The sequence below is a fragment of the Pelmatolapia mariae genome, linkage group LG10_11 (assembly GCF_036321145.2).
Source record: "Pelmatolapia mariae isolate MD_Pm_ZW linkage group LG10_11, Pm_UMD_F_2, whole genome shotgun sequence".
In the NCBI taxonomy this organism is placed as follows: Eukaryota; Metazoa; Chordata; class Actinopteri; order Cichliformes; family Cichlidae; genus Pelmatolapia; species Pelmatolapia mariae.
Genome location: NC_086236.1, coordinates 22,072,501 through 22,097,515, shown reverse-complemented (window position 1 = coordinate 22,097,515; position 25,015 = coordinate 22,072,501). Strand labels below are relative to the sequence as shown.

Below are 25,015 nucleotides of genomic sequence, written 5' to 3'. Positions count from 1 at the left end.
GCTAGACAGATGCCACTCGAGGAAAAAAACATCTGACAGCCCAATTGGAATTTGTCAGACGGCATTTTCAAGGACTCCAAGAGCATGAGAGAAAAGCTTTGGGTTTCATGGAAAAACTGAACTCTTCCATCACAAGCTACTAAAGCTTGGGGTGGCTGCATCATACTGCAGGAGTGTAGTGACCGAGGAGCTGCGTAAAAAACTGTCAAATAGATACACAAAACCTGCTCCAGAGTGTACAGAAATGCTGATCCTGGCACCTATGGATGAGATTGCAAGAAGCTCTGCTTCTAATGTCCTGACAAGTACGAGGAGGGGCTTTGATCCATCTGTAATGTTGTAATTAACAATGAAGCTCTCTTATTTTAAGACAAGAGAAAATAATTACTATTAAGAGCGAGAGAGAAAGAGAAACCGAAAAGATATCCCCCCCTCCTCCCCCCCATGGACACATCCATGGCAAACACGGCTCATGCATCATCTGTGGAAAGACTTGACGATGGCAGTTGAGAGATGCTGCCCTTCCAATCTGACAGAGCTTGAGAGGATCTATAAGGAAGAAGGGGATAAATTGTTCATGTTTGCAAAGCTTGTAGAGACTTACCCAAGAGCCCAAAGCTTTAAATGCTGCCAAAGGGACTTCCAAAAGTACCAAATTAAAAAGGCCTAAATAATTATGAAAATGAAAGACTTTGGTTTTTCCATTTTTAACAGATTTACGTATTCTTGTGTGACCGATGGGCAGAAAATTGCAATTTCATCCATTCAAGATTAAATCTACAAGATAAAAATGTGTCAAAGTGAAGGAGCCCACATACCTCCTGAATCCACTGTGCTTTGAGTGCTTGTGTGTGTATGTGTGTACTCAACAAAAAGATCACAAGACTCCTACAGTCTGGCTGGTGCCCTCACAATACACTCTCTAGCAGCTGAATCCAAAGCGCTCGTGAAAATAGAAAGGCACAAGACGAGGTGACAAAGTGCACGGAGAGAAACAAAACAGGGACGACTGGGTGAGCACCTCTGAAGCTAAGTGAGTGGAGTCAGGAGGAAAATCCATTTGTCTTTAGTAAACAGACACCTATAGTGAAGCTTCACTCTCAATCACTGAGAATAGCAATGCAATAATGCTATGTCCTGAGCAGCTCCTATTCATGAAAAAAAAAATAAAGAGTACAGTACAACGATCAATCACTACATCACATCAATCATCATCAAGGGAAGAAACCACAAGTTTACAGACTCAACAGATTTGGCCTTTATCCATCCATTCTCTCCCACTCATCCTTATCAAGGTCAGGGGGGGGGGGGGGGGGGGGGCAGAGCCTATCCTAGCTACCTTAGGGCGAGAGTTGAATTACACTCCGGACAGGTCGGCAATCTGATGCAGGGCTAACACAGAGAGACAGACAACTGAATTCCAACTCAGAACCTTCTTGGTGTGAGGCAACAGTGCTAACCACCAAGCCACCGTGCTGCCGCAGGTAAAAAAACAACAAAAAAAAAGCCCTGTAGCTGGGAAAATGCAACCCAAACCTACAGCATCAGCCTAGACATACGAATGTGTTAATCCCCGCACACACGCGTGCTTCAATTTAGCTGCTGCACATTTCTCAGCATCTCTGTTTCCCTCAGCAACAACACGCTTTCTTCTTCAACTAATCTGAAAACTCTAGGTGCAGCTTTTGTTTCGCTTCCTGCACCACACACACACAGACCCGCAAAACAAGAAACAGTGGGGAAGAGAAAAGGAGGAAGCGTTACAGTCTTTAAAATTCTCCTCTCATACCATCTCTTTCCATCAAACAGACCTCGGTGCATCCAAACTGTGACAGCGGGTCTGTTGGATAGACTGCAATAAGAAAATGTGTTCACAGCGAAAACAGAGATTTTAATGAAGTTATTGAGCAGACAATGTTCCCCCCCTTTTTGGTCAAGAATTACCCTAGAAAAGGAAGAGATCACTCAGTTCTTTTCAGATATCTGTGTCTAGATGTGTCAGACAAATTGCATTTGCTCTGTTGATTCAGATGAAAATTGGCACTTCCCTAATTAAAACGAAGCCTTCTGAATCAATACTCACAATGCACTGGTCACACACTCAACAGTTATCCTTTTAATTGCTGGCAATCACAAATGGGATTCTTATTTAAAATAGTATGTAATTAACCTGTTGGTTTTAATTAAAAACAGAAAAACTAATGAATGCAAAGGAAAATATTAAGCTTTGGGCCCGCTGATATTTTAAGTGGATGGTTGGGGCTCTCTCTGTCTAGGACAAACTATCCATGATCTCCAGATAATTGCCCCAATCGCAGCTAATAATCTTAGCAGTCTCCGTATGCTTTAATGAGCCTGCAATTACACCTTATAAAAAAAAAAGAGCACTTTGAGGTCAAGGTTCCATGAATACAACTGAAAGTGAACTTTAACTAAATTTCAGGAAAAAAAGAAAAAGAAGAAAAAAGTTTCAGCCTACACTGCAAATGGTTAAGTCAAGAAAGCTTCCCACAGTGTTTGCTCGTAGGTGGAACAATCTGTCAGCATGTAACAAATGTTAAATCAACCCGAAGGACGTTGTTAGAGGTAACATGACCCAGCAAGGCCTGCTGTATGTAAGTCAAAAGAACAACTACAGTGCTCTACCCGGGATACTAACTTGCCCTGGGTAGAGCAGTAATTAAGCAGAGGCATAACTTTGCATACAAAGAGGTTTAATCTTTCAATATCTAGAAAGGGACGCATGATTAATTGTAGATCCTGCCACAATTGTATAGGTCAGCAATGTTTATTTCTATTTTTAATTCCCCTGACTGTCCCAATGTGGTATCGCCTCTCTTCCATTAAACCAATTACATCCTTTCAATGTGAAAACTATCCAAGTAGAACAGAATGTACTTGGGAGGGAGTTTTTTCTGGGAGTCAATGGAGAAAACTTGCAGCTCTTATGGAAAAAGAAAAGAAACCAAGGTGCAAATATAGTGACAAAGAGTAAAGTAGCTCTGACTGACCCTCTGACAAGAGTCAAGAATCTGATTTTTCTTTCGGGAATCTATTGTTGGCTCTGCTGGATTTACTTTCCAATCCAGTCCCTAAACCTGAAATAACACTTTCTTTTTTGCCCAAATGTTCTCTCGGGGCTCGACAGCTGTTCTGATTTTTCTAGTCGTCCTCCCCAGTCTTTAAGGCAAGCTGTACTATTCTTCATTTTACAAGTCACTGTTTTATTTTTGGGATTATAAAAAGATTTTCCTCTCTCGCTGCACTGTGTTCTGACAGACAGCAGCACTGTGAATCTGATGTTATCCACCTAATAAGGGAGTTCAATTTGGTTACTGCAATGCATTTTTTTTTTATTCTTGCCAGATTAGATACCTACTTAGAGGTGAACTGTTTGGTGAAAGTACACCCAACTTCATCTTATCTTTGAGTAGGTGTGTGCATGTATGCGTGTGTGCATGTGTGTGTTAGATGAGCGCAGATATGACAGTTTCACCTGACTGAACTCAGTTGATGCTCTGCCAGCCAGACTGCCTGTGCCTCTCCTCTGGCCTTTCAATGAAAATAAATGATCCCTGGGTGGCTGTTTCTTTTTCTACAAAATGGCCACAAGTCAGCGGGAACTTAATGTCCGCTCCAAAGGGAAGGGAAATTAAAAGCTCAGAGACAATTTTCTAAAGTTCTTAATTTATCCACCAGCAGAGCAGACGTTAAGCTTCTTTGTGTGTGCAGGTAGATGCATGCAGATGAATATCAAAGCCGTGATCCAAGGCTGGCCTTGTTTAAAAGTAGCGGCAGATGTTGATGCCGTGATGACCGGGTTCAATACTATAAGCTTTTTCAAGCAAACTATTAGCAAGCTATTCGATTTGTGCAGGAAGCTGGGGGTGCGCCGTAGCATTGCTTGACATGAAGGGAGGCACACCAGTGCTTTTTTAAAAGAATTATTAACTTCTAAAATATTAAACGTGCTCCTCGGCAAAAATAACTTGGCCCACTTTGTGACAAATAAACAACAGAGCAATAATTAACCGCCTCTTGAGCGAGTCTCTTGTCTTGTTGTTCAGATTCCCAGCGCCAATGTCTTGGACAGCAGTTAGCTAAGGAAGTCTTTGTTCTGTTCTGCAGCCTTGCCGAGCTTTAAGTTGCGGTACTTTTTTTTTTTTAAAAATGCCGTCACCAGCAGCAGACCAAGATTGTTTAAACTGCAGGACAAGAAACTCTCAAGCAGCAGCTGAATGATATCAAGAACTGCCAAACTGTGACCTGCCAGCCTGCTGGTAGGGGAAAAAAGGCAAAAAATACAAAAGCTCTGGTTAGCAATGACTAAACTTTCAAAATAAGAGCAAGGGAATTGCCTGCTGGAAAAATTATCGCAGAAAATGCGGTTTAGAGGGGGTAGACAGAACATGAGCCAAGCCAGTATATTAATGATTTCTCACTGATCTCCAAATTTAGCTGTACTTTTAAAGAGGTTTTCAGCATTAGCTAAAAACAGCACTTTCAACTTTTCTGCTGTCACAGAAGTTAAACTCAGTCAGACCTGACTGAGTCCAATTAACACATAAATCACGGTGTGATATAGCTGGTGAAACTCTTGAGAATACCGCCACTCTTGATTTATGTATTTTTAACCATGAAAAATGCCTGCGATCAGAGGGAGCTGAAATTCAAAGTCAAAGCAAATTAAAATCTACATCTCTTATTTAGTTTGTCAGCTGTCAAATCAAATATGTGATTATTTTCAGAATATTTGAATATAGATAAAATTTTGATTAAAAAAAAAAAAACAGAACTAAACAAAACAAAGACTGACAGGAAAAAAAACCTCAAGGTTGGACATTAAAAAATTCACAGAAATGGTGATAACTAAAGGGCTATTTACCTCAGAGACAGCAAAATTCATTTCATAGCAGTAGCACTGGGGATTTCAGCAGCAGCAGAAGGCTTTTAGAGCCACACGAGACATGTGAAGCATCTTGATTTTCCAAAAATCTGTTAAACAGATTCTCAGGGCTTCCATTTTATGTAAAGCTGTTCAATCTGTATGGAATCTAATGCGGTCACACCACTTACACTGCTACAGCCGCAATACAATTAAAAAAAATATACATAGAAAAATCATCTTGTTTATAAAAAAAACCTTTTAATGAACAGACATCGCGTTCTGTGAGTGCTGGATTTTTAAAAATGGTCCATTTCTGTCATGGAAAAAAGCAACAGCGATCACTTACAGACTCTTTGAGGGTAAATATTAAGAAGCAATTTGTTTTCCAGACTTTCCAGCATTTTCCCTTAATTGCATTATACTGACAAAGAGTGACGGGAATGTGGGGACAGGGAGAAAGGGTAATGACGTGTTAAAGGTCCCTGACAGGAATCAAACAGGTGTTGGTGCAGTTAAGGCTGCTGGCTCACCGTGATGCCTCTGAGAGGAGATTACAAAAGACAGCAGTCACATATATTAAGTGCTTACTACTGAATCACCGTAAGATGAGGGATGACATTCATTTCAAGGACTTTTTGTGGAAGGAAAGATAAACCCAGTGCTTTTTCTTCACTGAGCTCGAGATTAGTCCACACGCCATGCTGCCAGTGAACCTTAACCATTCTTTTCTGGCATGAAATCTGCACCACAGGCAGTTCACTAGTCCATATATAGATTAGGGAGGTTTCAAAAGAGGTGAGCACATTGTGCAAACACATCTTATTTCTTTATACATGATGAGCACTGTATACTCTAAAAGCTCGCTCTCCTGTATCCACCCTGCTCGGGATACATATACAGAGATGACTCTTGCAGCAGATGTAATTAGAAATGTCTCTGGAGTCAAACAGAGGGAGGGCCTATAAAGAGTGACTTCTCCCTGCCCATAGTGTAACCTATAATTGGGGGCCCAATATCAGCGCGCCTAAAAACACAGCTTACTATTTACACTTTTTTAAAATAGACGTGTTGTGGTGGGGCAGGGCCACACTTGGCAGGATGAGGTGGATTCTCAAGGCCTGAATATGCTTCACTTGTCAGCGTGTCCACATTATCTCCTATGAACAGAACCCAAACGATGTCTGCAGCCACTTAAGTACACTTGATGTGCTTTTCCTCCAAACGGCATGCTGACGTGCTGGTGAGAAGATCCTCCTCTCGAATTTGCACAATGTCAAGCCTTGAAAATAATGTGAATAGTTAAGCTTCAATGCTTACAATCTCTGACAAGGTCTTGATTAATGCTATGGCAAAAAGGCGTTACCGGCATTCGACCAGAATGCAGAAAAGTCACTTTTAACGCACTGACACAGCAGGTTTTCCTTTTTCCAACAGTGACGCACAAATTCAGCATATCTGCAGACTGAAATTTCTTTTTTAAATGATCATTCACTCTTCTCTGTTAATAACTTTTTCCACTTAATTAACTTTAACTTCTTATTTAGAATTAACCATTTATGGCCAATTTACGATAACTGCTTTTATGGGGTCTGTGTCGCAGTTTCAAAGAAATTAAATTAACAAGAAGGTCAGTAGTTTGATCTACAGGCTGTCAGGAAATGAGGAAGCACCTTTTCCTCTCGGTTGCTACCATCACTGAGATGCCCTTGAACAAGGCCTTTAACACCCAACTGCTCTGCTGGAGATGCTCAATTGCCAATAACTGTGACTGCCGGGCAGGATGTTTAACCTAAACTAGCCTGATGAAATCTAGATTAAATCTATAATTAACAAGTCAATAGTGTCATTAGTGAACTTTTATACATACAAGATCTCACAATTTAGTCCTCTCCAGGATTCAGGACATACTATCCAGTTTAGGTTTATGCTACACAATAAAAATGTATTTCGTACATAGCTGTGTTTTGAGTATGAACAGTTCTACTGAGGATATTTAAAGGGGAGCCTGACATAAGAGAAGTAAAAGCATGGCTTTCTCTTACTGTGCTGCACTAATACAAAAATAAATATTTGAGTAAAACCATCAAAAATAATCTCCTAAGCTTATAAAGATACATGATTACTGGGAACTGCATGAATCCAATTTTGCAGAAATCCCTCTAAGTAAGCCCAGTTAGCCTCTGAAATTCCCTTTAGGCTTTTCAGTTAGCCAAGGTTGTCTTGAAAACTGTCACTTCCAAAATTGTTCTTACCATCTGTAAACCAACCCCGTAAACATTCAGAAAGTCAAACAAGACACTTACAGGTAGAAAAAAAAAATGTAAAGAGAGATGATGGCAGGGACTGTGTGAACCACTCCAGATCTACCCTTCCCCCTTCCTCCTTCCTGAACAGTAGCAGATGACAATAGCTTCTAAACCAGGGCACGCCAGACATCCTGACAAAGGCAGGCTCCTCCCAAGCTGCTGAGTCCCCGGTTCCCAAATAAACACAGCCACAGGGAGAGGGCAAGAGTCGGGGATGTGGAGCATGCTGTGTCCAGACAAGCAGCAAAATGAGTCCTTTTGCCCGAGAGCAAGGCACTCTCCCAGCGAACCATAAAATTCATCTTGGACAAGGGAAATCTCTTGACACACTACAAGGCTTAATCGCATAATTAGGGCTGCAACAAAAACAACGGTGTCACACTCATTTAAAAAAATAACATAAAATAAAATATTAGAAACTGAGAAGCAAATAACTGCATCTCCATACACGCTGCTGCAATTGTATATGTTGAATGCTATTCAGCTCTTACTCACATGTAAGCAGGCGAAAGGGGTGAGGACCTGGATGTCTTAAGAACTGGCACTGGGAATTTCCAGCTGACAGGAGAACCGCTTTTCCATTTCAACGGCATGTTGTTGTCACCAGAATGGTGCTACAGCAATACCAACAGCAAAGACCATTTCCATGAAAAGGTTTCCAATGCAGTCTTCCATCCCACTCTGCCCACACCATTTAAGGGGGAGGGAGAGCAGCAGCGGCACCAGCAGCTACAGAAATACACTGGTAAAGGCAGTGCGGGCTACAGTCGGGGTTGTGACTTTAGCGGCAGCACTGAGAAGCCAATAGATTGCATCCACCACGACTACTTGCCCTGCTGCATTCACAGTTGTCTCGTGGTAGGAGGGGGAAGAAGCCCTGCCTTCTCATCACCCTTTCAGGGTAGTGAATAGCCCAGTAGCTAAGCAACAGTGCCACCTTGTTAGATGAGCTGTGATTACAGCTCTTGGCTTTCGGTGCAAATACAAGGATGGTAGATTAAGAAAAATATATATACAAGTCAATTAAAAAACAAAAACAAAAAAAACAACCAAAGGATCCAGTCTCAAGAGATGGGCATGTCACTGATTAAACTACATAGTTCTATATACTAGGTACTGGACATGGGCCACTATATTCATATTCCCATCGCCTTTTAAATTAACAGTACATAAACAGCGACAAATTGATCAAAATTTTAACTACACTACCTGAACTGTTCCACTTTACTAAACCTAAGCATGTAGGGATTTGGAGTCAATTGTAATTTGATGTTCTCTTCCTCTTAAATTATCCCCCTTATCCCCCAGACAAAACTGATTGGAAGGCGATTGATGGTGCAGATGGATAATGACCTAAAACATACCATGGAAGCAACCCAAAAGCTTATTAAGGCAAAGGAGTGGAATGCTCTTAAATGGACGAGCCAATCACCTAACTTCAAACCAACTAAGCCCACCTTTCCCTTACTGAAAGAAATAAAACGGAAGGCACAAACAAGACGGATATTATATCACTGTCCTAGTATTTATGAGCCAGACTGTAAGGAGTCCCAGTAGGCTTTGCTTTAGGTCACAATACCTTTGAGATACCATGCAACACCTTTTACAATCCATCTGAATAATAGATCAGATGATCGAACGCATCGACAGCTGAGATTTACACTGATGTTATAGAATATTACGTTACGGGCTACAGCCAGCTTTTTAGCTATAGCATAATTTTCTACCTCTACAATTAACTAGAGGAGCCTAAAAACTGGTGCTCAGGCTGTACGAGTCAGACTGTGGTCACGGGAAGACAGAGTTGTCACTGTGATTGTGGCTGTGCTTTGGACACGGGCATGATTAAAAGGCTTTGACACATTGGTTTCTGCTGCGAACTGAAATGGCTGTGCATACTGCAGGTTCTGAACTCTTGTGCTGCGTGGGTAAGTCATTTGTCTTACCTACGCTTTCTTGGCTAGGAGGTCATAGAAACAGTGCAGAGTAGTTACAGCACAGCTAGACATATCCTTAGCGCCACAGATTGGTTGATAAATGCAACCACAGTTTATGCTATGCCCGCTTCCACAGTCAGAAAGGGCAGATCCATCCAAAGGCTATGCACAAATTATACATATGCAACACGGCTGCCCTTGAAAGTTAACACTTCATTTAATGAAGCATTTAATGAACATATCTAATTTGATTAACATTCCCCAACTCAAATCAATTATTTATCTACCTGACAACAAGGGCTGTGAAAACTAGGAAAACTGACCAAAAATCACTCTTATTTGGAAAACACACACACACAAATATTTTAAATATCTGCATATTACACATTATATGTGCACATTATGTCCACAAGTGGTCAAACAATAGAACTAACCTGAACAGGTACATCTACTTCAACATAAACATGCCATTTACAAGCCCTACATTACCACATATTACAAAAAAATATATATAAATAAATAATAATTTGGTTCTATTATAAAGAATGGACATTCGACACCCTTTGCGAGGTCTGCTGTGGCAAAACATGGAAGATTAATCGTTTGCTCAACATGTAAATGGGAAATAATCAAACCAGCAGGGGGCTTAGGTCCACGAAGCTTTGATCATCATCCTGTTCTCTATTCAGTATCTAGCCAGTTAAGGCTCCACGATTTCATGTCTGCTGACAAAAATCTATTTTTCCAAACAGGAGTCAGAATGTAAATCATTATCTAGAGCCAAGATGGGGTTTAATCTTTCTACCATTATTATCATATGACTGTTTTAGAAATTATTCTAGACGTAAGCTTACCCCCTACTGAGCCTGAGCAATCTGAAAACTTAACAGCTGTTGTTCAGACAAAACAAAACAAAACAACAAAAAAAAAAAAACAGCCCTCAAGTTTTTTCATGTATTTTTTTAATCGTACTGTTATTGCCTGTTTTGTTTTTTTGTTTTTTTAAATGGTACACATAATAACAAACTAAAAGATTTGGGGGGGGGGGGGGGGGGGGGGGGGGGGGGAGTAGTTTTAAAAAGTTGAAAAAAGACATAAAATGGCTTAACACCTGCTCACCCTCAGCTGTTCAGCTGATATTTAACTGGATATCTTTTACTTGGTAGGTGAATTTGTAAACCACTCCACCATGGAGCCACATTTACTTTGCCACTTATGTTCCCTGCTTGTGGCAACCTAACAGTGAAAATGTACACCTGTATTTTCATCTACACTATAGTTACTGGGTAACCGCACACCCTTGTCTCCCCCTGGAAATGTAACTACATGACTGTGATTGACCTCATCAGTATAATCCTTTCTTCTTATGTCTTCCAACTCCTGTTTCCGCCATGATTGTTTTTTTGAATGGACTAGATCAACTTAAACAGAAACTTGATTGCAAACCAGTGTTTTGGAGGCGAAGCTGCAGTACAACGGAGACACAACACGCACAAGCATAAATTTTGGCAACGTCACCAGCCTTGTGCGTGGACTACAAAATAGGCTCTACACAGATTCGACTCACACAAGTCATAATTAGTCTTAAATCCTTCACCACTCTCTGTGTGTCTGAGGTCTGAGTGAGACGTCCACCTAAGATGCTACCTTTGCCATATATGAATATAGAGAATTCAAAACACCTAGAAGAATCACAAAATGTAATGCTAACTTTTTATTTGCCAGAGACTGCGAAAAGCACTGAGAGCCAACCAGAGGCCAATTCCAAAACAGTGTTTTTGTGTGTTAATTAAACTGCAAATCGGTTATATCAGATAGACTTCTTGGATCATTGCAAAAAAATTAAAAATTAAAACGCAATATCTCTATGCATGTAATATCTACTTCTTTAAAAATACAACAGTAGCAGCATTTCAAAATAAATCTTTCTTCTCTGTGTTATTTTTGTCTAACCTCAACTCAGCATCAGACTGCTGCAGTTTCAAGTGGCCAAGAGTGCACTGTCCAGCTATTACAGGAAAGGCTTCATGTGAAGTGTTCAAGCATAAATTCTTTCTGGTGGCTGATTTTGTGACAAAGTCCCTCTAAGAAAAAATGAATATTTGTCCACTTAATCTGTTCTTGTGTCAAATTTCAGCTACGCTGTATGTGTGTGCAAGCACCCCCATCTGTAGTGGATATTCCTGCATGTGACATACAAACCCAGCACTAGCCAAACAATAACATCTTTAAATAGTCTTCTCTCCTCTTGCATTCTGAAATACATATAACGGTCATGACCCTTTTTCTCCTCTCTTCTTCTCCTCAACTGGCGGTGCCATCTGTATTACAACCCCCATCATCACACCTTACGCTGTAACTGGCAGAATGACCTTGCGTCTTAACCAAGGGCAGCAGTCATCGTGTCGCTTCTGTCAAAGCCTGAAGGCTCAGTGCTACACCCATTACTCACAGTCCTATTCTATCACTCTCCTCCAACAACTGCAAACCCCTACATAATAGAGCTGTCCATGTCAAATGGCAGCAATACAATAATTCCACACCAGTGTAAAGATTTTATTTTACATGAATTAACTGTGAACAGCAAGGCTTCTATGCTAAATACAATTTGATTATTATCCAAAAGCAATTAACCATAGGAGAAGAGAAGTCATGGTGTTTTTAAGCTTCTTTTATTTATTAAACAGGCTTTTCTAAATGTGTTACTGATAGCTTATGCTGTGGAGAGACAGTCAGCACTCTGTCTTAACTTTACACTCACAACTGTGTTCTCCAACTGCCCATCCATTTGGTGGTGTGTCTCATCCACCTCCACACAGTCTCAGTTCTGTTTTCGAGTGCCTTTTACAGACCATGGCTGTCCAAAGGGAGTTTAACCTACTCAAATTTAACTCAATTTTAATAAAAGAAGTCACGGTTGAGAAACTGGCTGTCTGAACTGGCAGGATTAAAAAAATAAACAACCTCAAATAAATATGAGGAATTAAATTAATCTAATTCCAGCTAAAAGTAACACCAAGGCTGCAGCCAAAGCTAAGGAGGAAGGCTGGGAAAAAAATGTCTGCTGTGTAAATTAATAGGCTTATCAGCATCACCGCCCCATTATTAAAGCAAAGCATATCTGATTAGAACTATAATTATGTGTTCCATTTAAATTTTGTGTTGCTTAGATGCAATCTTATGGCATGTACGACTACTTCACCCTTTTCTTTCAGGTGTGACCCTGCCAATGTTAAACAGTCTTGAAAGCAATTAAAGATCAAATATAAGCATGCTTACAAATCTTACACAAGCTCAACAAGTATTCAAAGCTTCTTCAGTGCTAAACGAAGGCCTTAGGAACAATAAAATACATCTGAAATTGTTTGCTACAGGCTAGAAAAAAAAAAACAACAACGAGGCAAAGGATAATGTTCCCTCTTCGGAGAATCAATATTGCTATTGATGTTTTGGAAAGACAAAGGGTTTAAGATGCTCTATTAAAAAGACTAGATGCTCTCTCTAGATGCTATCTGCACATCAAACTATTTTTTGTTAAAAGTGGTTGACCAGTGAACCACGCCTTTAAATGCAAACATCTGTTACCTGGAAAATAACCAGCTCTGAAGCTTTTTAGAGATACAACTGAAATTACCATGACTCAGTTGGCTCACTTAAACTTAGTTTTTATAGCATCCATTATTCAGGAAGTTAAAATTACTCCCTATTTTACCTGGATAAGTCACTTTTATCGATAGTGTAATGCTGGTGCTAAGACACCAAAGATGATCAATTTTCAAGTTCAATAAAAGTAGTCATTACCTTAATAATACTTTGGGAGGGTTGTATTATTGTAAAGCGCCTGTTGTTAGGATTTGGCGCTAAATAAAAAAAATTTCATTGAATTTAACTGAAATTGAGTTGAATTGAATCAGATAAAAAGGTGGGGGTTGTATCAGGCAGAGCATCCAGCCTAAAATGTGTGCCAAATCAAACATGTGGTGTGGTGAACCCTCGGGAAATAAGGGACCAGCTGAAAGTACCTTCTTCTTCTATACCTGCTACGAAATTGTTGTCTTCTATCAGTGATCTCAACAGAAACTTGCACATCTTAATTCTATCAGTACCACATCAAAGAGCTGTAACAGTTATGAAACAGAGCGTGAAACCGCAACACAAATACAAAAAGTTTTGGTACACAGTTTGACTTCCTTATCTCTTCATCTATCACTTTTGCTTAAAGTGAAAGTTATAAGCTACAAAGGCAAAAGACAGACAGTTGTAAATCTACAAAAAGCTCAGACTTCTTATATAAATCTCTTTAACACCTATCCAGTCAAGTCAGTAGATATTGTGCCGTCTTAATCCAACAACAGTGGAAGAAGCTAAAATGAGGACAAAAGACTAATTCTGTGGTCTCTGCATGCATGAGTGTCACTATTGATTTTGAAATAGTTATGCCCGTCTCTAACTTTAAGTTCCACCAGGAACCGAAAACAGAGGGCACCATCCACCACAGTTATAACAAGTGTTGGTCCATATTAGGTCACATCAAGTTGAGTCAAATGACTCAGCTTGATGAGTCATTTCACTCAACTTGATGGGGGTAAAAAACAAAACAAAAAACAAAGACAAAACAAAACAAACAAACTGCTTGTTTTCAATTATCACCAAGTCCAGTTATAAATGCCATTAAAATCCAATCTGAAATATATATAGGAAAGTATGAAGTAACTATGAGTATGTGAAAATACTGTTTGTTTAGTGAGAAATAAGCCACTATTACACACAGGCTACTCAGGCATGCAAAGATGTAAAAGGTGAAGTACTGGAGAACAAAATAATATATTAGAGTCACTGGAGATGCTCAGAGGTTTCAGCAGTATTTTTCAGTCCTGGCCTATGTATACTATGCATTAATACTTTAATTCCTTAAAATGTAATAAATACTACTTAATTAACACCAGGTAGAAGCCATTTCCTATCCAGAATTTACACCAAGCATTACCTACAGCTTAAAAATGGCCCAACATCAATTCTCTATTGGAAGATGCTTTTTTAAAACGACTAATTTTGGCTGGTTACATTTAATATTATTCTAAGAGAAGGAAAAAGGAAATCTTGAACATTGCTTACACCGTAAGTTAAACATTCCTTAACTTTTGGTAAGTTTTGTGAGCAAAATATGAAATTCATAGGCATATTAATAAATGGCTAAAAAAAAAAAAAAAAAAAAAGCAAGATGAGGCCGTCTGCATTACCATACCTATCATGCAGTCCGACGGGCATCGTCTCCCCTCTGTGTATAGGGTGCTCCATACCCTCGCCAAAAACCACACCTCAAAAGCAAAATATTTGTGTTAAAACCCTTCTCCAAGAAGCACACATTCAAATGAACTCCAGAAAATGACATAATACTTTTTTTCATTAGGTGATTTTTAATTCAGCACTTTTAGGACAGTTTTGACAGTATTAACAGCATGTTTAAACTGAACTTACGTTATCATGTTTTAAAGTTTGCACACTTTAACGAGCCAGTATAAGAAAGCTTCTCCAGCAATGCATTGATCTTTTCTTAATCCACTTTACCCCATGTCAGCTGACACAAACATTCAGTTACATGGCAATACACCATCTGAACGCTTATTCTCCCCCACTTGCGATGTACCACACACACAGAAATCCCTCTTATAGTTTTACCTTAGACGATATTAAACTTACATTAACATCTTAAATAATTGGTAGTAACCAAGTACGTGTGCATGCATGTTACTTTGTAGCTGAAAGCTGAAAGAGATTGACAGAAGGGTGAATGGGTGTTTCTTTGACCCCATCCGCTGCTAAAATGTTACAGTTACATCACAACTTGTTGCTTTACACTGAACTAGGCTAATTAATGCTAAATATAGCTCCAGTCTATGTTACTTGAGAGAACAATCTTCGTGCTCGTTTAAAATACAGCAGCATCACCTTCAAAATAAGAAAAGGTGAGCAAACTCTCATCGCGACTGTTTCAAAAGCTTAGCTCAAAAGTTTTTGATTTTTGAGAAGTTTTCCTAACACTTTGATTCCCTCTGTTTAAGAATTAATTTAGTGACAGGGTTTAATTTGGGACGAGCGTTTGTCACCACAAAGTGCCGAGCTGTCGGAGAGACGTGTGGAGAAGGAGAGGTTAGTCCTTTTAAAGCTCAAGGTTTGATATCGTGATGTATGGGAGAGAAACTAAAACTGACTTTGTTCCTAGCAAAGGCTTCAGGCTCCTATCTTTAAACACGTCTGTCTCCATTAGCCGGACTGCGACAGCTGTTCAGACTCAACAGACAAGGCAACCAAGTGGGAGCTTTGCTCATTTTCTGGCCATGTTTGACTCCATACTGTCGGTACACCTCCGGTGGGAACAGGCTAATGCTAACTAGCTAGGCTAACCCTAACGTTAACATTTGCTAGCTTAAAATAACATCAAATCACGACAGTCGACTTTGTGGTTGTCGCGTAAGTTTCTCTTAAGCAATCTTCCCATAGCGACATTAGCTTAACCAGTGACGGCGCAAAGGACTGTGGTCCTAATATAAGTTAGTTGGTTTAGTTATTAGTTGGTCTGGTTGGTTGGTTGATCTGCCACCACTAACAGATGCCTATGGCTAACTGACAACCCGGTATGTGTTGAGCTTAATATACTACATATAACATATTCATTAATGCAGGCAGCTTAACTATACTCTGCAAAGTTTTAAAAAGCATATTCCATACCTTCCACAACGATATAGCGTTACCTAGCGTCCTTGTTTTCCTTCCAAGCCCTCAAATCCACTTATACCCCTGAAGCCTCCTTCCTAGTTTTATCCAATGCAGTTGTAGCTTACTAGGAAAGCCGGAGTATCCACACTTTCCATTGGCGGAAGAGTATGGCAATCTTCTCTCATTGGCTTAAAACTTCCGTTACTAAATAATGGTTTTAAGACAGCTTTTTTTATTTGAAGCACCTGGACACTGAAATGCCTGGATAATACTTTGTGAGGTGAACCATAGGCTTCCATTTATAAACATTCGTGAGCAATATTCATAATGAAAAGTGTCACATGTTGGAAATTAGTGAGACAGGGACGCACATAAAGTATGATAATTAGGTTATTTATTTATTTATTTATTTATTTATTTATTTTTACAAAAGCAGAAGTCTGAATTTGGAGTTTGAATATTGTGGTAACTCAAATGGAGCTCAAGATGAGCTAATGTGAGAGGCTAATGTTGTTGAAATATGGAAGTGATTTGTTTTTTCACAGGTACAGCAGAGATCGGTGTTCCTGCTGCCCAATGACGTTCCAGCTCAAACAGCAAAAATTAAAAGGACTCTGACAAATAAATAAGACAACACATACCTTATTTATCCCAAAAGTCAGGAATTTCTTTTTTTTACACCATGTAAAATTAATTAGAAAAACAAACAAATAAATATTTTAAATAAAATTAAATAAAATATAACAACAATACATAAAAAAATCTTTTAATTGGTTTTTACTATTGAAAAAAGTAAAAGATGTATCAATTCTGCAATGAAAATGACCAAATAGACAAACAATAGCCACATTTGCTCACAGTATGTAAATAATTTTAAAAGACATAAATGTATTTTTGAATGACAGGCTACCTGTAAAATATGTTTGTTTTTTTTGTAGTTTTTTATAAAAAGTACAAAAAAACAAACATACTTTTTTTATAAAAAGTACAAAAAAACTTTGATGAGTCTTTGATGAGTCTTGTGACTTTGTCTTGTGACTCAGAGATCCTCTTCTGCATGCCTTGGTTGTAATGGGTGGTTATTTGAATTAACAGCTACAGTCTACAATGACAAAATGTGTAAAAATAATGTATGCATTCATTAAAATGCACTCAGATTCTCCAATAATCACCTTTCTGCTACCTCCAACTTTTCATGCTCTTGAATAATCCATTAGATTGTAGTCTTATTGTCAATCAGCTGATGCATTGATCTGGAACAAAGAGTGCTTTGATTGCAAATGAAAACACTTCAGTCTGTGGTGATTTTTCTGAACCTCATTCACTGTGCCTGTCGCAGCATGTGAGAAAGCATGAGTGGGGCATAGAGCGGCTAACATATGAGCGTGTAACTTAAATGAGTTTTTCAATGGATTTACTGAGCACTACAATTTAATTACACTTTCTAGTATACTTAACAATACCCCTGCACTAATTACTGATCAGTGACCGTGTATAGAGTGGGGGAAATGATTGAGAAATGCTGAGTATGATCAAAAGAGCGCCATTCCTACATTCAAGCACAGAGGTGAAAACATTATGCTTTTGGTTATTTTTCTGCTAAAGGTACAGGACGACTTCACCACATTGAGGGACCAATGAGCAGGGCCATGTACAATAAAATCTTGGACAATAACCTTGTTTGCTCACCCAGAACACTAAAGATGGGTCATGGATGACTTTTCCAGCATGGCAGTAGCCAAAACCAAGGCAACAAAGAAGCACATTAAGGTTATGGAGTAGCTTAGCCACTCTCCAAACTCTCTCAGTCCTATAGAAAATTGGTGGAGGGAGCTGAACCTTTGAGTTTCCAAGTTGCAGCCAAGAAACCTAAAAAAGTTTCTGTAAAGAGGAGCAGGCCGAAATCCCTCCTCAGATGTGCAAAAACCTGGTGACCAACTACAAAAAAACTTCTTACCGCCATGCTTGCTAACAAGGGTTTCTCCAACAAGTACTAAGTCATGTTTTGATTGGGGCTCAAATACTTACTTCACTGAATGTAATGCAAATCATCTTATAATTTTTATGTAATGTTTTCTTTCTGGGTTCTTGGTTAAAATCCTTCTCTATCCTTTCTCTCTCAGTTAAAATAAAACTACCATCAAATTTGGAGACTGTTCATTTCTTTGTAAGTGAATTCATCAAAAGATCAAAATAATTTTTTCCATCACTGTATCCTGGTCACATTTATTTAGCCAGTTTTCTGGTGACCTTACATATAATTAATATTATTCTAACTAATAATTAAGATATAATTATTATGTCTGTGTGTCTGCTTAAAACAACCAAATGTCAGCAAGGCTCTAAACTGCTCATTAGTGGACAAGTCACATGCAGTTTGCATACAAACCAAATCTGCCAGTAGATGATGCAACTATATACATGCTGCAGAGAGGTAACTCCCATCTAAAAAAAATGGCTGCATACAGAGGATCACTTCCCTTGATTTCTCAAATTAAAATGATCCGGCTCTTCTCTCTGCTGAGAGAAAAGCGATAAGAAATGTCAGTAAACATGTATACCATCTCATGGGTTACTGACAGAGATTAGTCAGTGCTATGTCTGATTTGGTGATGTGCAGCACAGAAGCTCCACAGACTTTCAATGCATGCGACCTACAGAAATACTCTGACAGTTCTGCAGTGGCAGTGAATTTATTAGTGATAGGCAGGAGGAGTACAGAGCACCAGTGGATGATTGTGTGGCGTGTTCTGTGAAGAAACAGCAAAATGATGAGATTTTCTGTCAATTAGGCGTTGCAAGCCCAGTGTACTTGCCTGTGGTCTGCTTTGGGAGCAGCATCAGTGCTGGTGACATGAACAGAATCACTGAAAAGGCTAACTCTGCAAATGCCAGCAAACTGGTCACTTTTGAAGCTGTGGTGAAGCTGTGGTGTCAGTGAGCAAACTTTAAACTCCATCATGGATAATCCTGTCCCCCTCTGCACCACTGACAGGCAGCGGATCACCTTTTCCAACAGACTGTTTCAGCTCCTCTGCCACAAGGACAGATATAAGAAATCTCTCAGACCAAATGCTACCAGCCTCTGTAATTCAAAAATGTCTGTCAGAGAGTCATCTGCCAGATACAGTAATAATAATAATAATAATTTCTCAAATATGGGTTAAACAAACTGTTGCTCATCTGATTATGTATCTAATCATGATCATATCATCCTGAGAGGATTATTTAGGAACCAAAAACTACACCTTGCTGCTAGACCAACTAATACACTCTACTCCACCTGATCAGTAGCTGTTATTCTTTTGGTTGTTCAGTGAGTATTGTAATGTATACAGTAATTTTATAAAACGGCACTCACAATAGTGAAGTAAAATGAGTGAGAGTTAAAAGATTAAAAAAAAAAGGATTTAACAACCAAGTTGTTCCATTCAGATTCCAGTCCAGAAGGTGGCAGTATTAGCCGTAAAAGCTGTTCTCCAACCGCCATTAAAAAAGAAGAAGAAACAAGAGGGCGCCTATGCCCCTCCCTTGCTTCGTTAGGATGTATTTTTTGTGTAGCTGGTTTGTTTATGACGCGGTTCTCTGGTTCTGTTAGCTTGACAGCTTATCAAGTGTGTAATGTTGTGAAAAAGCATAACAAAAAACTCGCTTGTGGCGTTTTTCTCGGTCGATACTGTGCTTTGTGCAAGATAGATCTAAAAGAGGGTCAGGGCTAGTTAGCATTAAGTGCTGCTTAGTCGTACGACAGGATTACATTTGTTAGCTGCAGCGTAATGTTGGACCGGAAAGTTGTTATTTGACGACTCCCGGGCTCGGGCATTGGGATATCAGTGTTAACATAGAGGACGTTACAAGCGCATATGTAATACCTTTCAGTCATTGGCAGATTAGGCTTATACACAGCTGCCTGGAAACTAGGCTAGCTAGCGAACTACATTGACGTTAGCATGGCGTCAGACACAAGTGACACGGAGGAATTCTATGATGCTCCAGAGGACCCCAATTTTACTCCGTCTCCACAAGTGTAAGAAAAGACGTTTTGCCAATATTACTTTTGAAAACGGTGGTAAATGAACACGCGTTCCTGCTTGTTTTTGTCTTGTCTCATATTTATCTAGCTAGCGTAGTATTGACAGCTAACGTTAGATTTGCAAAATGGCCATTTTTTCATGAAAAGCATGAACTCAAACTGCTTCAAAGCCAAGTCATGTGCCGTGTGCAAAATACGACCCAGTCTGTTTTGTATTTAGATGCCGAATATTAATTATATGCTGTCATACAGTGCTTGTGTTCACCAGCTATTCAATGCAGGTATAGGAGAGTCTAACCCTCAAAACACTCACAAGTCACATGATGACAGTAGGATTTGGACTGAACGAACAGGTTTCTTATGAAAGCTGAAACCACAATGCAAATTTACAGTTTTCATTCAAAACATAGCTTGTTGGAATAACAAAAAAACCCGACTGAAGGTAGCAGTAGCTTACAAAACAGTATTTTTGTATGATCCGCTGTATGACAGCACGTTTAGAGATTAAAAATGTAATTTAATGTAAATTTTAAAGATGCTTTTTGTGGGCGCTTAAAAGGAAGAGGTTACTGAACCACCCAGTAAATGTTTAAAGTTTCTGTTGCTTCTATTATTGTTTCTGATCAAAAGTTCTATATGAGGTAAAAGTTATCTAATTCAGATACATGTCTCAACTGCTTAGGTGACAGATAAAATGATAAAAAGTTAGATTTTTGTGTTGTATTTGGGTTTCCCCCCCTGGTTTATAATTTTAGCCTATATTAGTTTTAAATCATGTGTTTTGTGTTTCTTAGGTCTCCCGCAAAGTTCGTCATTCCTTCACCTCAGGTATGTTTATTTAAATCTAGGCACTGTTGAAACAAGGTGTCACGGGTTGTGCTGAGTTGCTCTTGGAATGATTACTACTTACTCTATACTTCAAAGTAATATGGCAAAAATACTGACTTTTGATTTTTTCAGATTCATATATACATAAAACACTATTAGTTTGTAGCTTGTCTATAGTTTCCCTGTCTCCGAATGACCTTTAGGAAGGAGTGACTACAGTAAAAAACAAAAAACATAGAGATCTATGCATTTTCCAGTTATGTTTAATAAACATATGTGTCTGTAATGCAAATGAAACCCCAAATACTATACATACATTTTGAAAATCATATCTTTCATCATTAATCTTGCTTTATCCATGTTTATCTCTATGAAAGGTGCAGATTTTTTCCTATATTTTTGATGATTGTGTGTAAATGGCTATGAGCAATACCGTTCCTAAACACCTTTGTGTACTAATTGTACAAGGTCCCCTCCAAGCTCATGGCAATGTAATGTTTTTTTGACGACTACCTTTATGTTACCTCTCAGTAACATTTGCATTACTTTGCATGTTTTTCTTTTTTTAATTCTTTTTTTTTGCATGACCTCGCAAAAAAATATGCATTTCATCTGACCCATCGTAAAAGGCTTTACTGTTTTATGGTTTGGTGTCATGTGGTATACTAGACTGCTGCTGGTTGTGACAGCAGTGAGAGTCAGGACACCCTCAGCTGTATATGTACTTATGACTGCAGAGTTGGGTTAGAGATCGTTGCTGTCAAGACTTGTTTTTTACAGTTATGGCTGTGACAAGTTTTAGTGGTGCAACATTGATTATTCACAGTGGTTTTGTGTGTGTGTGTGTGTGTGTGTGTGTGTGTGTGTGTGTGTGTGTGTACTGATGGTGTTGTTCCTGTTCCATCATTATTATAATGTTTGTCCAGGATGAACATTGCAACTGACCATTGTTGTCATGTCATAGCTTTGGAATGCGGAGGAAAAAGAAAAAAATGCCTTTGTTTATACAAAAATCCTTTCTGGAGTAAATTGTAGGCATTTCAAATATTTTCCTTATTATTTTATGAATTATGACAAATATGTTGTTATGTTACGTTTGCCAAATTTAGGTTAGTTGGTTTTCTTGTGATAGTTTTTAATGGCATTTTTAAAGAAGATAACTTCTTGCCTCATGCTAACTGAATGTGATTGGTCATTTGCAATTTTGATTCTGAACCAACATTGTTATGATGTTAGTTACATGTTAGCTGATGCTGATAGCTGTACAGGATAAGAGTTTGATGCTACTGTATGTTGGTAGTATGACACATTTGTCACTGAAGACCTGATCTGGAGCAACAAACAACCAAACGTTTCAAATGGATCATCAGGAATGCAAAGCAGGTTGTCAGAGAAAACAAGTTACTGCAATGAAATGCACAAATAATTGCAAGGAAAAACAAAAATAATATAAATGCTATTGCAAGGTGACGCAAACGTTAAAGACGACAATCACCTGACCTCACTCCATGCAGGAAATGGGACCAAAATAGGAGAGCGGTATACAAATTTTGAGTGGTAACAAGATGTGGACATTACTTTCAATCTAGAAAAGCCATTTGTTATATCATAATCTGGCAGTTACACAAGGAATTAATATAAAGGTAAACAAAGAATTATTACATAACATAACCTCCAAGACTGTGTTGATGAATATCATAAGATAAATAAACACTTCAACTCTAGGTTTCCATTTGTGTGGATATGCCTGAATAACTGTAATTTAGCTGTCATGTTACTGTTGATATTTCTCCTGTGTGTGTGTATTGTAAGTACATGTTGGTAAATGGTGTACATGTTTGTTTGTTTTTTCGAAACAGCTTTTGCACAGTTCAGTAAACGTTGCACAAGATTTGAGCTGTGCCACTTCTGAGACTCAAGATGATTCGTTACAGGTATGTTTCTCTAGTCTTGTGCAGTGTCACAACTGTGTTTTTAATATAAGTCTCATCCTTGCTTAGAGTTTTGTGTTAAGTTCTGTGCAAAGAGAAACACATTTTCTTATAGATGAGCTATAACGTAAAAAAAAAATTGATGTTGTATTGTTAAATCGACTGTGTTTTCTCTTCTCTTAGATCATTGATAGTATCATCGAAGAGAGTCAAAAGGGAGACGTAGGTGAGGTGGCTCAGCTGTTAGATCAGCTGCATGTTGATGTAGCAGCAGAGCCAAATGAGCAGAATAATGGTGACAGAGTCCCTGGGGAGCTGGCTGTGCCAGCTGTTGAAACCCAGCTTGTCGAGAGGTCAGAGGAACAACGGAGTAGCATAGTATCAAACGGCGAGTGCTCTATACCTGCTCTCGAGCCCACAGATCTCCCAGGGCCATCAGCTGGCTCACAAGAACATGTTCAGCCTCCAGACATCACCAGCACCATAGGACAGAGTCAGCCCAGCCTGTCTGTTGCGGTTGCAGAAGGTGGTCAGGAGCCAAGACCGGCTGACATCTTAGACCAGGTTCCCTTGACTGACAGGCCAGCTGACTCGGACTCCTCTGGGTCTTTAAAACCGCAGCAGTTCACAGTGGAGCCAGACATTGTAGCTAGCACAAAGAAGCCTCCTCCCTCACGCCCACCCCCTCCAAGCGGGGGTCCTCCTGCAAGACCTCCGCCACCATCTCGGCCGAAATTACCTACCAAGAAGTCACAGGACTGTGTTAGGCCAAGTGGGCTGGAAGGTAGGCAATACAGTGCGATTTTAATGGGTCTCAATGTCAAATGTGTTGCATCAATCCAGTGTGGGATTTTAAACTGTTACCTTTTACTAAACAAGTGTTAAAATGTCTTTATCTTTTATATGTACTTCTCTGCCGCATCATATGAATCACACTAACATAAAGCAGACAGAAAAAGAAGACCAGTTTTTCGTATATTGTTTTTTTGTTGTGTTGCGTGATTTTTCCAGTGTCTGCTGTCAGTGTGGTCTGCAGTGATTCTCTGGAGCCATCTGGCCTCCTGTCTCCTGGCAGCACTGTGAGGAGTCTAACCAAAGAGCTGCAGCATTCCTTGGATCTGGCCAGTGCTACCAGTGGAGACAAGGTGGTGACGGCACAGGTGAGTGAGGCTCAGACCTCTTTTTGGTGCTAAAAAAGGAATTTAAATATTGTGCAGTAATTTATTTATTTTTTTATTTTTTTAGGAAAATGAAGATGAACAGACCTCATCTCAGAGCGGAGGACAGACCCCAGGCCCTCAACGTCCTCGGTCAAATTCTGGCAGAGAACTGACAGATGAAGTAAGAGTCAGTTTTTGTGTGTGCTTGAATTCAAGCCACAACCTAAAATCGACACATTCCTGGCACCGGTCGTCTTTGCAACAAAAATATGCTTGTGGGCATCTTAAAACAGGAAATCTTGGCCAGTGTGATGATCAAGAATTTAGACACTGGGGAAGAAATTCCTCTAATTCAGGCGGAGGAGAAACTTCCTGCTGGGATCAACCCTCTCACTCTGCACATTATGAGGAGGACCAAGGAGTACATCACGTAAGCAGAACATTATTTACGTGGGTTAACTCAAGTTGCTGTTGTCAAATTTAATTTAAAACTGTTCAAATCACAGCTTATTAAACAAGTCAATGAGGGAAAGATTAGGCTGAAGCCAAACACTTGACCTTCAGATCAGATTCCCAGAAAAGAAGGTTTTCCCTGGTGAGGGAATAAGCTGATTACAATGGGTTGCACTGATATTGCTCACATAAGTTTCCCATGGAAAACATGGTTAAGCTTTATCATCTAAAACAAGAACCTGGTAAAGTTTCGAGACGACGCTGATATATTTTTGGCTTTGCAGGAATGATGCAGCACAGTCAGATGATGATGAGAAGACTCAGACTCCAATGACAGACACAGACGGTGGAAAACTAAAACAGAGAACGTAAGGACTAGTGGTTTTTGGTTGCCTTTTGCTGAAACTTAGTGCATTTCCCTCTTTCACAACATCATCTAATTTAAAGTATATTAATGGTTTGTTGGTATTTCTGACCAGGACCCAGTTAAAAAAATTCCTCGGCAAGTCGGTGAAGAAGGCCAAGCATCTGGCTGAGGAGTACGGAGAGAAGGCAGTCAACAAAGTGAAAAGTGTTCGTGATGAAGGTAAAAAAAAAAAAAGAGACAGAAGTGTAAGGATGTTGTGCAGAGGCAGTTGTATTTTATTTAAGCCATACAGCTTATATTCATGTTCCTGTTGCTAACTTACTAAACATTACAAGTAAATGTCCTGTCCAACTACAACCCTAGTTGTCGGTATAACAAGTTGTGTGCACACACCG

General features: G+C 39.3%; 2 protein-coding genes across 5 annotated transcripts in view; one reads left to right on the top strand and one right to left on the bottom strand.

The window, feature by feature from the left end:
* Window positions 1-15,941, bottom strand: part of klhl13 (kelch-like family member 13) — a 43,388-nt gene extending 27,447 nt beyond the window's left edge. For 2 of the 4 annotated variants that reach the window (XM_063486473.1, XM_063486476.1), the window contains exons 1-2: window positions 15,861-15,941; window positions 14,377-14,449 (exon numbers count right to left, since the gene is read on the bottom strand). In XM_063486473.1, coding sequence (XP_063342543.1) covers window positions 14,377-14,429 — 53 coding nt within the window. In that variant the 5' untranslated portion in view covers window positions 14,430-14,449; window positions 15,861-15,941. Of the gene's footprint in view, window positions 1-7,689; window positions 8,025-14,376; window positions 14,450-15,860 lie in introns of those variants that run through there. The other 2 variants (XM_063486472.1, XM_063486474.1) reach the window with 1 other exon arrangement.
* Window positions 15,942-19,335: 3,394 nt separating this feature from the next.
* Window positions 19,336-25,015, top strand: part of wdr44 (WD repeat domain 44) — a 13,679-nt gene continuing 7,999 nt past the window's right edge. The window contains exons 1-9 of the mRNA XM_063484652.1: window positions 19,336-19,875; window positions 20,676-20,709; window positions 22,569-22,643; window positions 22,824-23,424; window positions 23,652-23,800; window positions 23,886-23,981; window positions 24,094-24,230; window positions 24,538-24,621; window positions 24,733-24,839. Coding sequence (XP_063340722.1) covers window positions 19,799-19,875; window positions 20,676-20,709; window positions 22,569-22,643; window positions 22,824-23,424; window positions 23,652-23,800; window positions 23,886-23,981; window positions 24,094-24,230; window positions 24,538-24,621; window positions 24,733-24,839 — 1,360 coding nt within the window. The 5' untranslated portion in view covers window positions 19,336-19,798. The remainder of the gene's footprint in view (window positions 19,876-20,675; window positions 20,710-22,568; window positions 22,644-22,823; window positions 23,425-23,651; window positions 23,801-23,885; window positions 23,982-24,093; window positions 24,231-24,537; window positions 24,622-24,732; window positions 24,840-25,015) is intronic.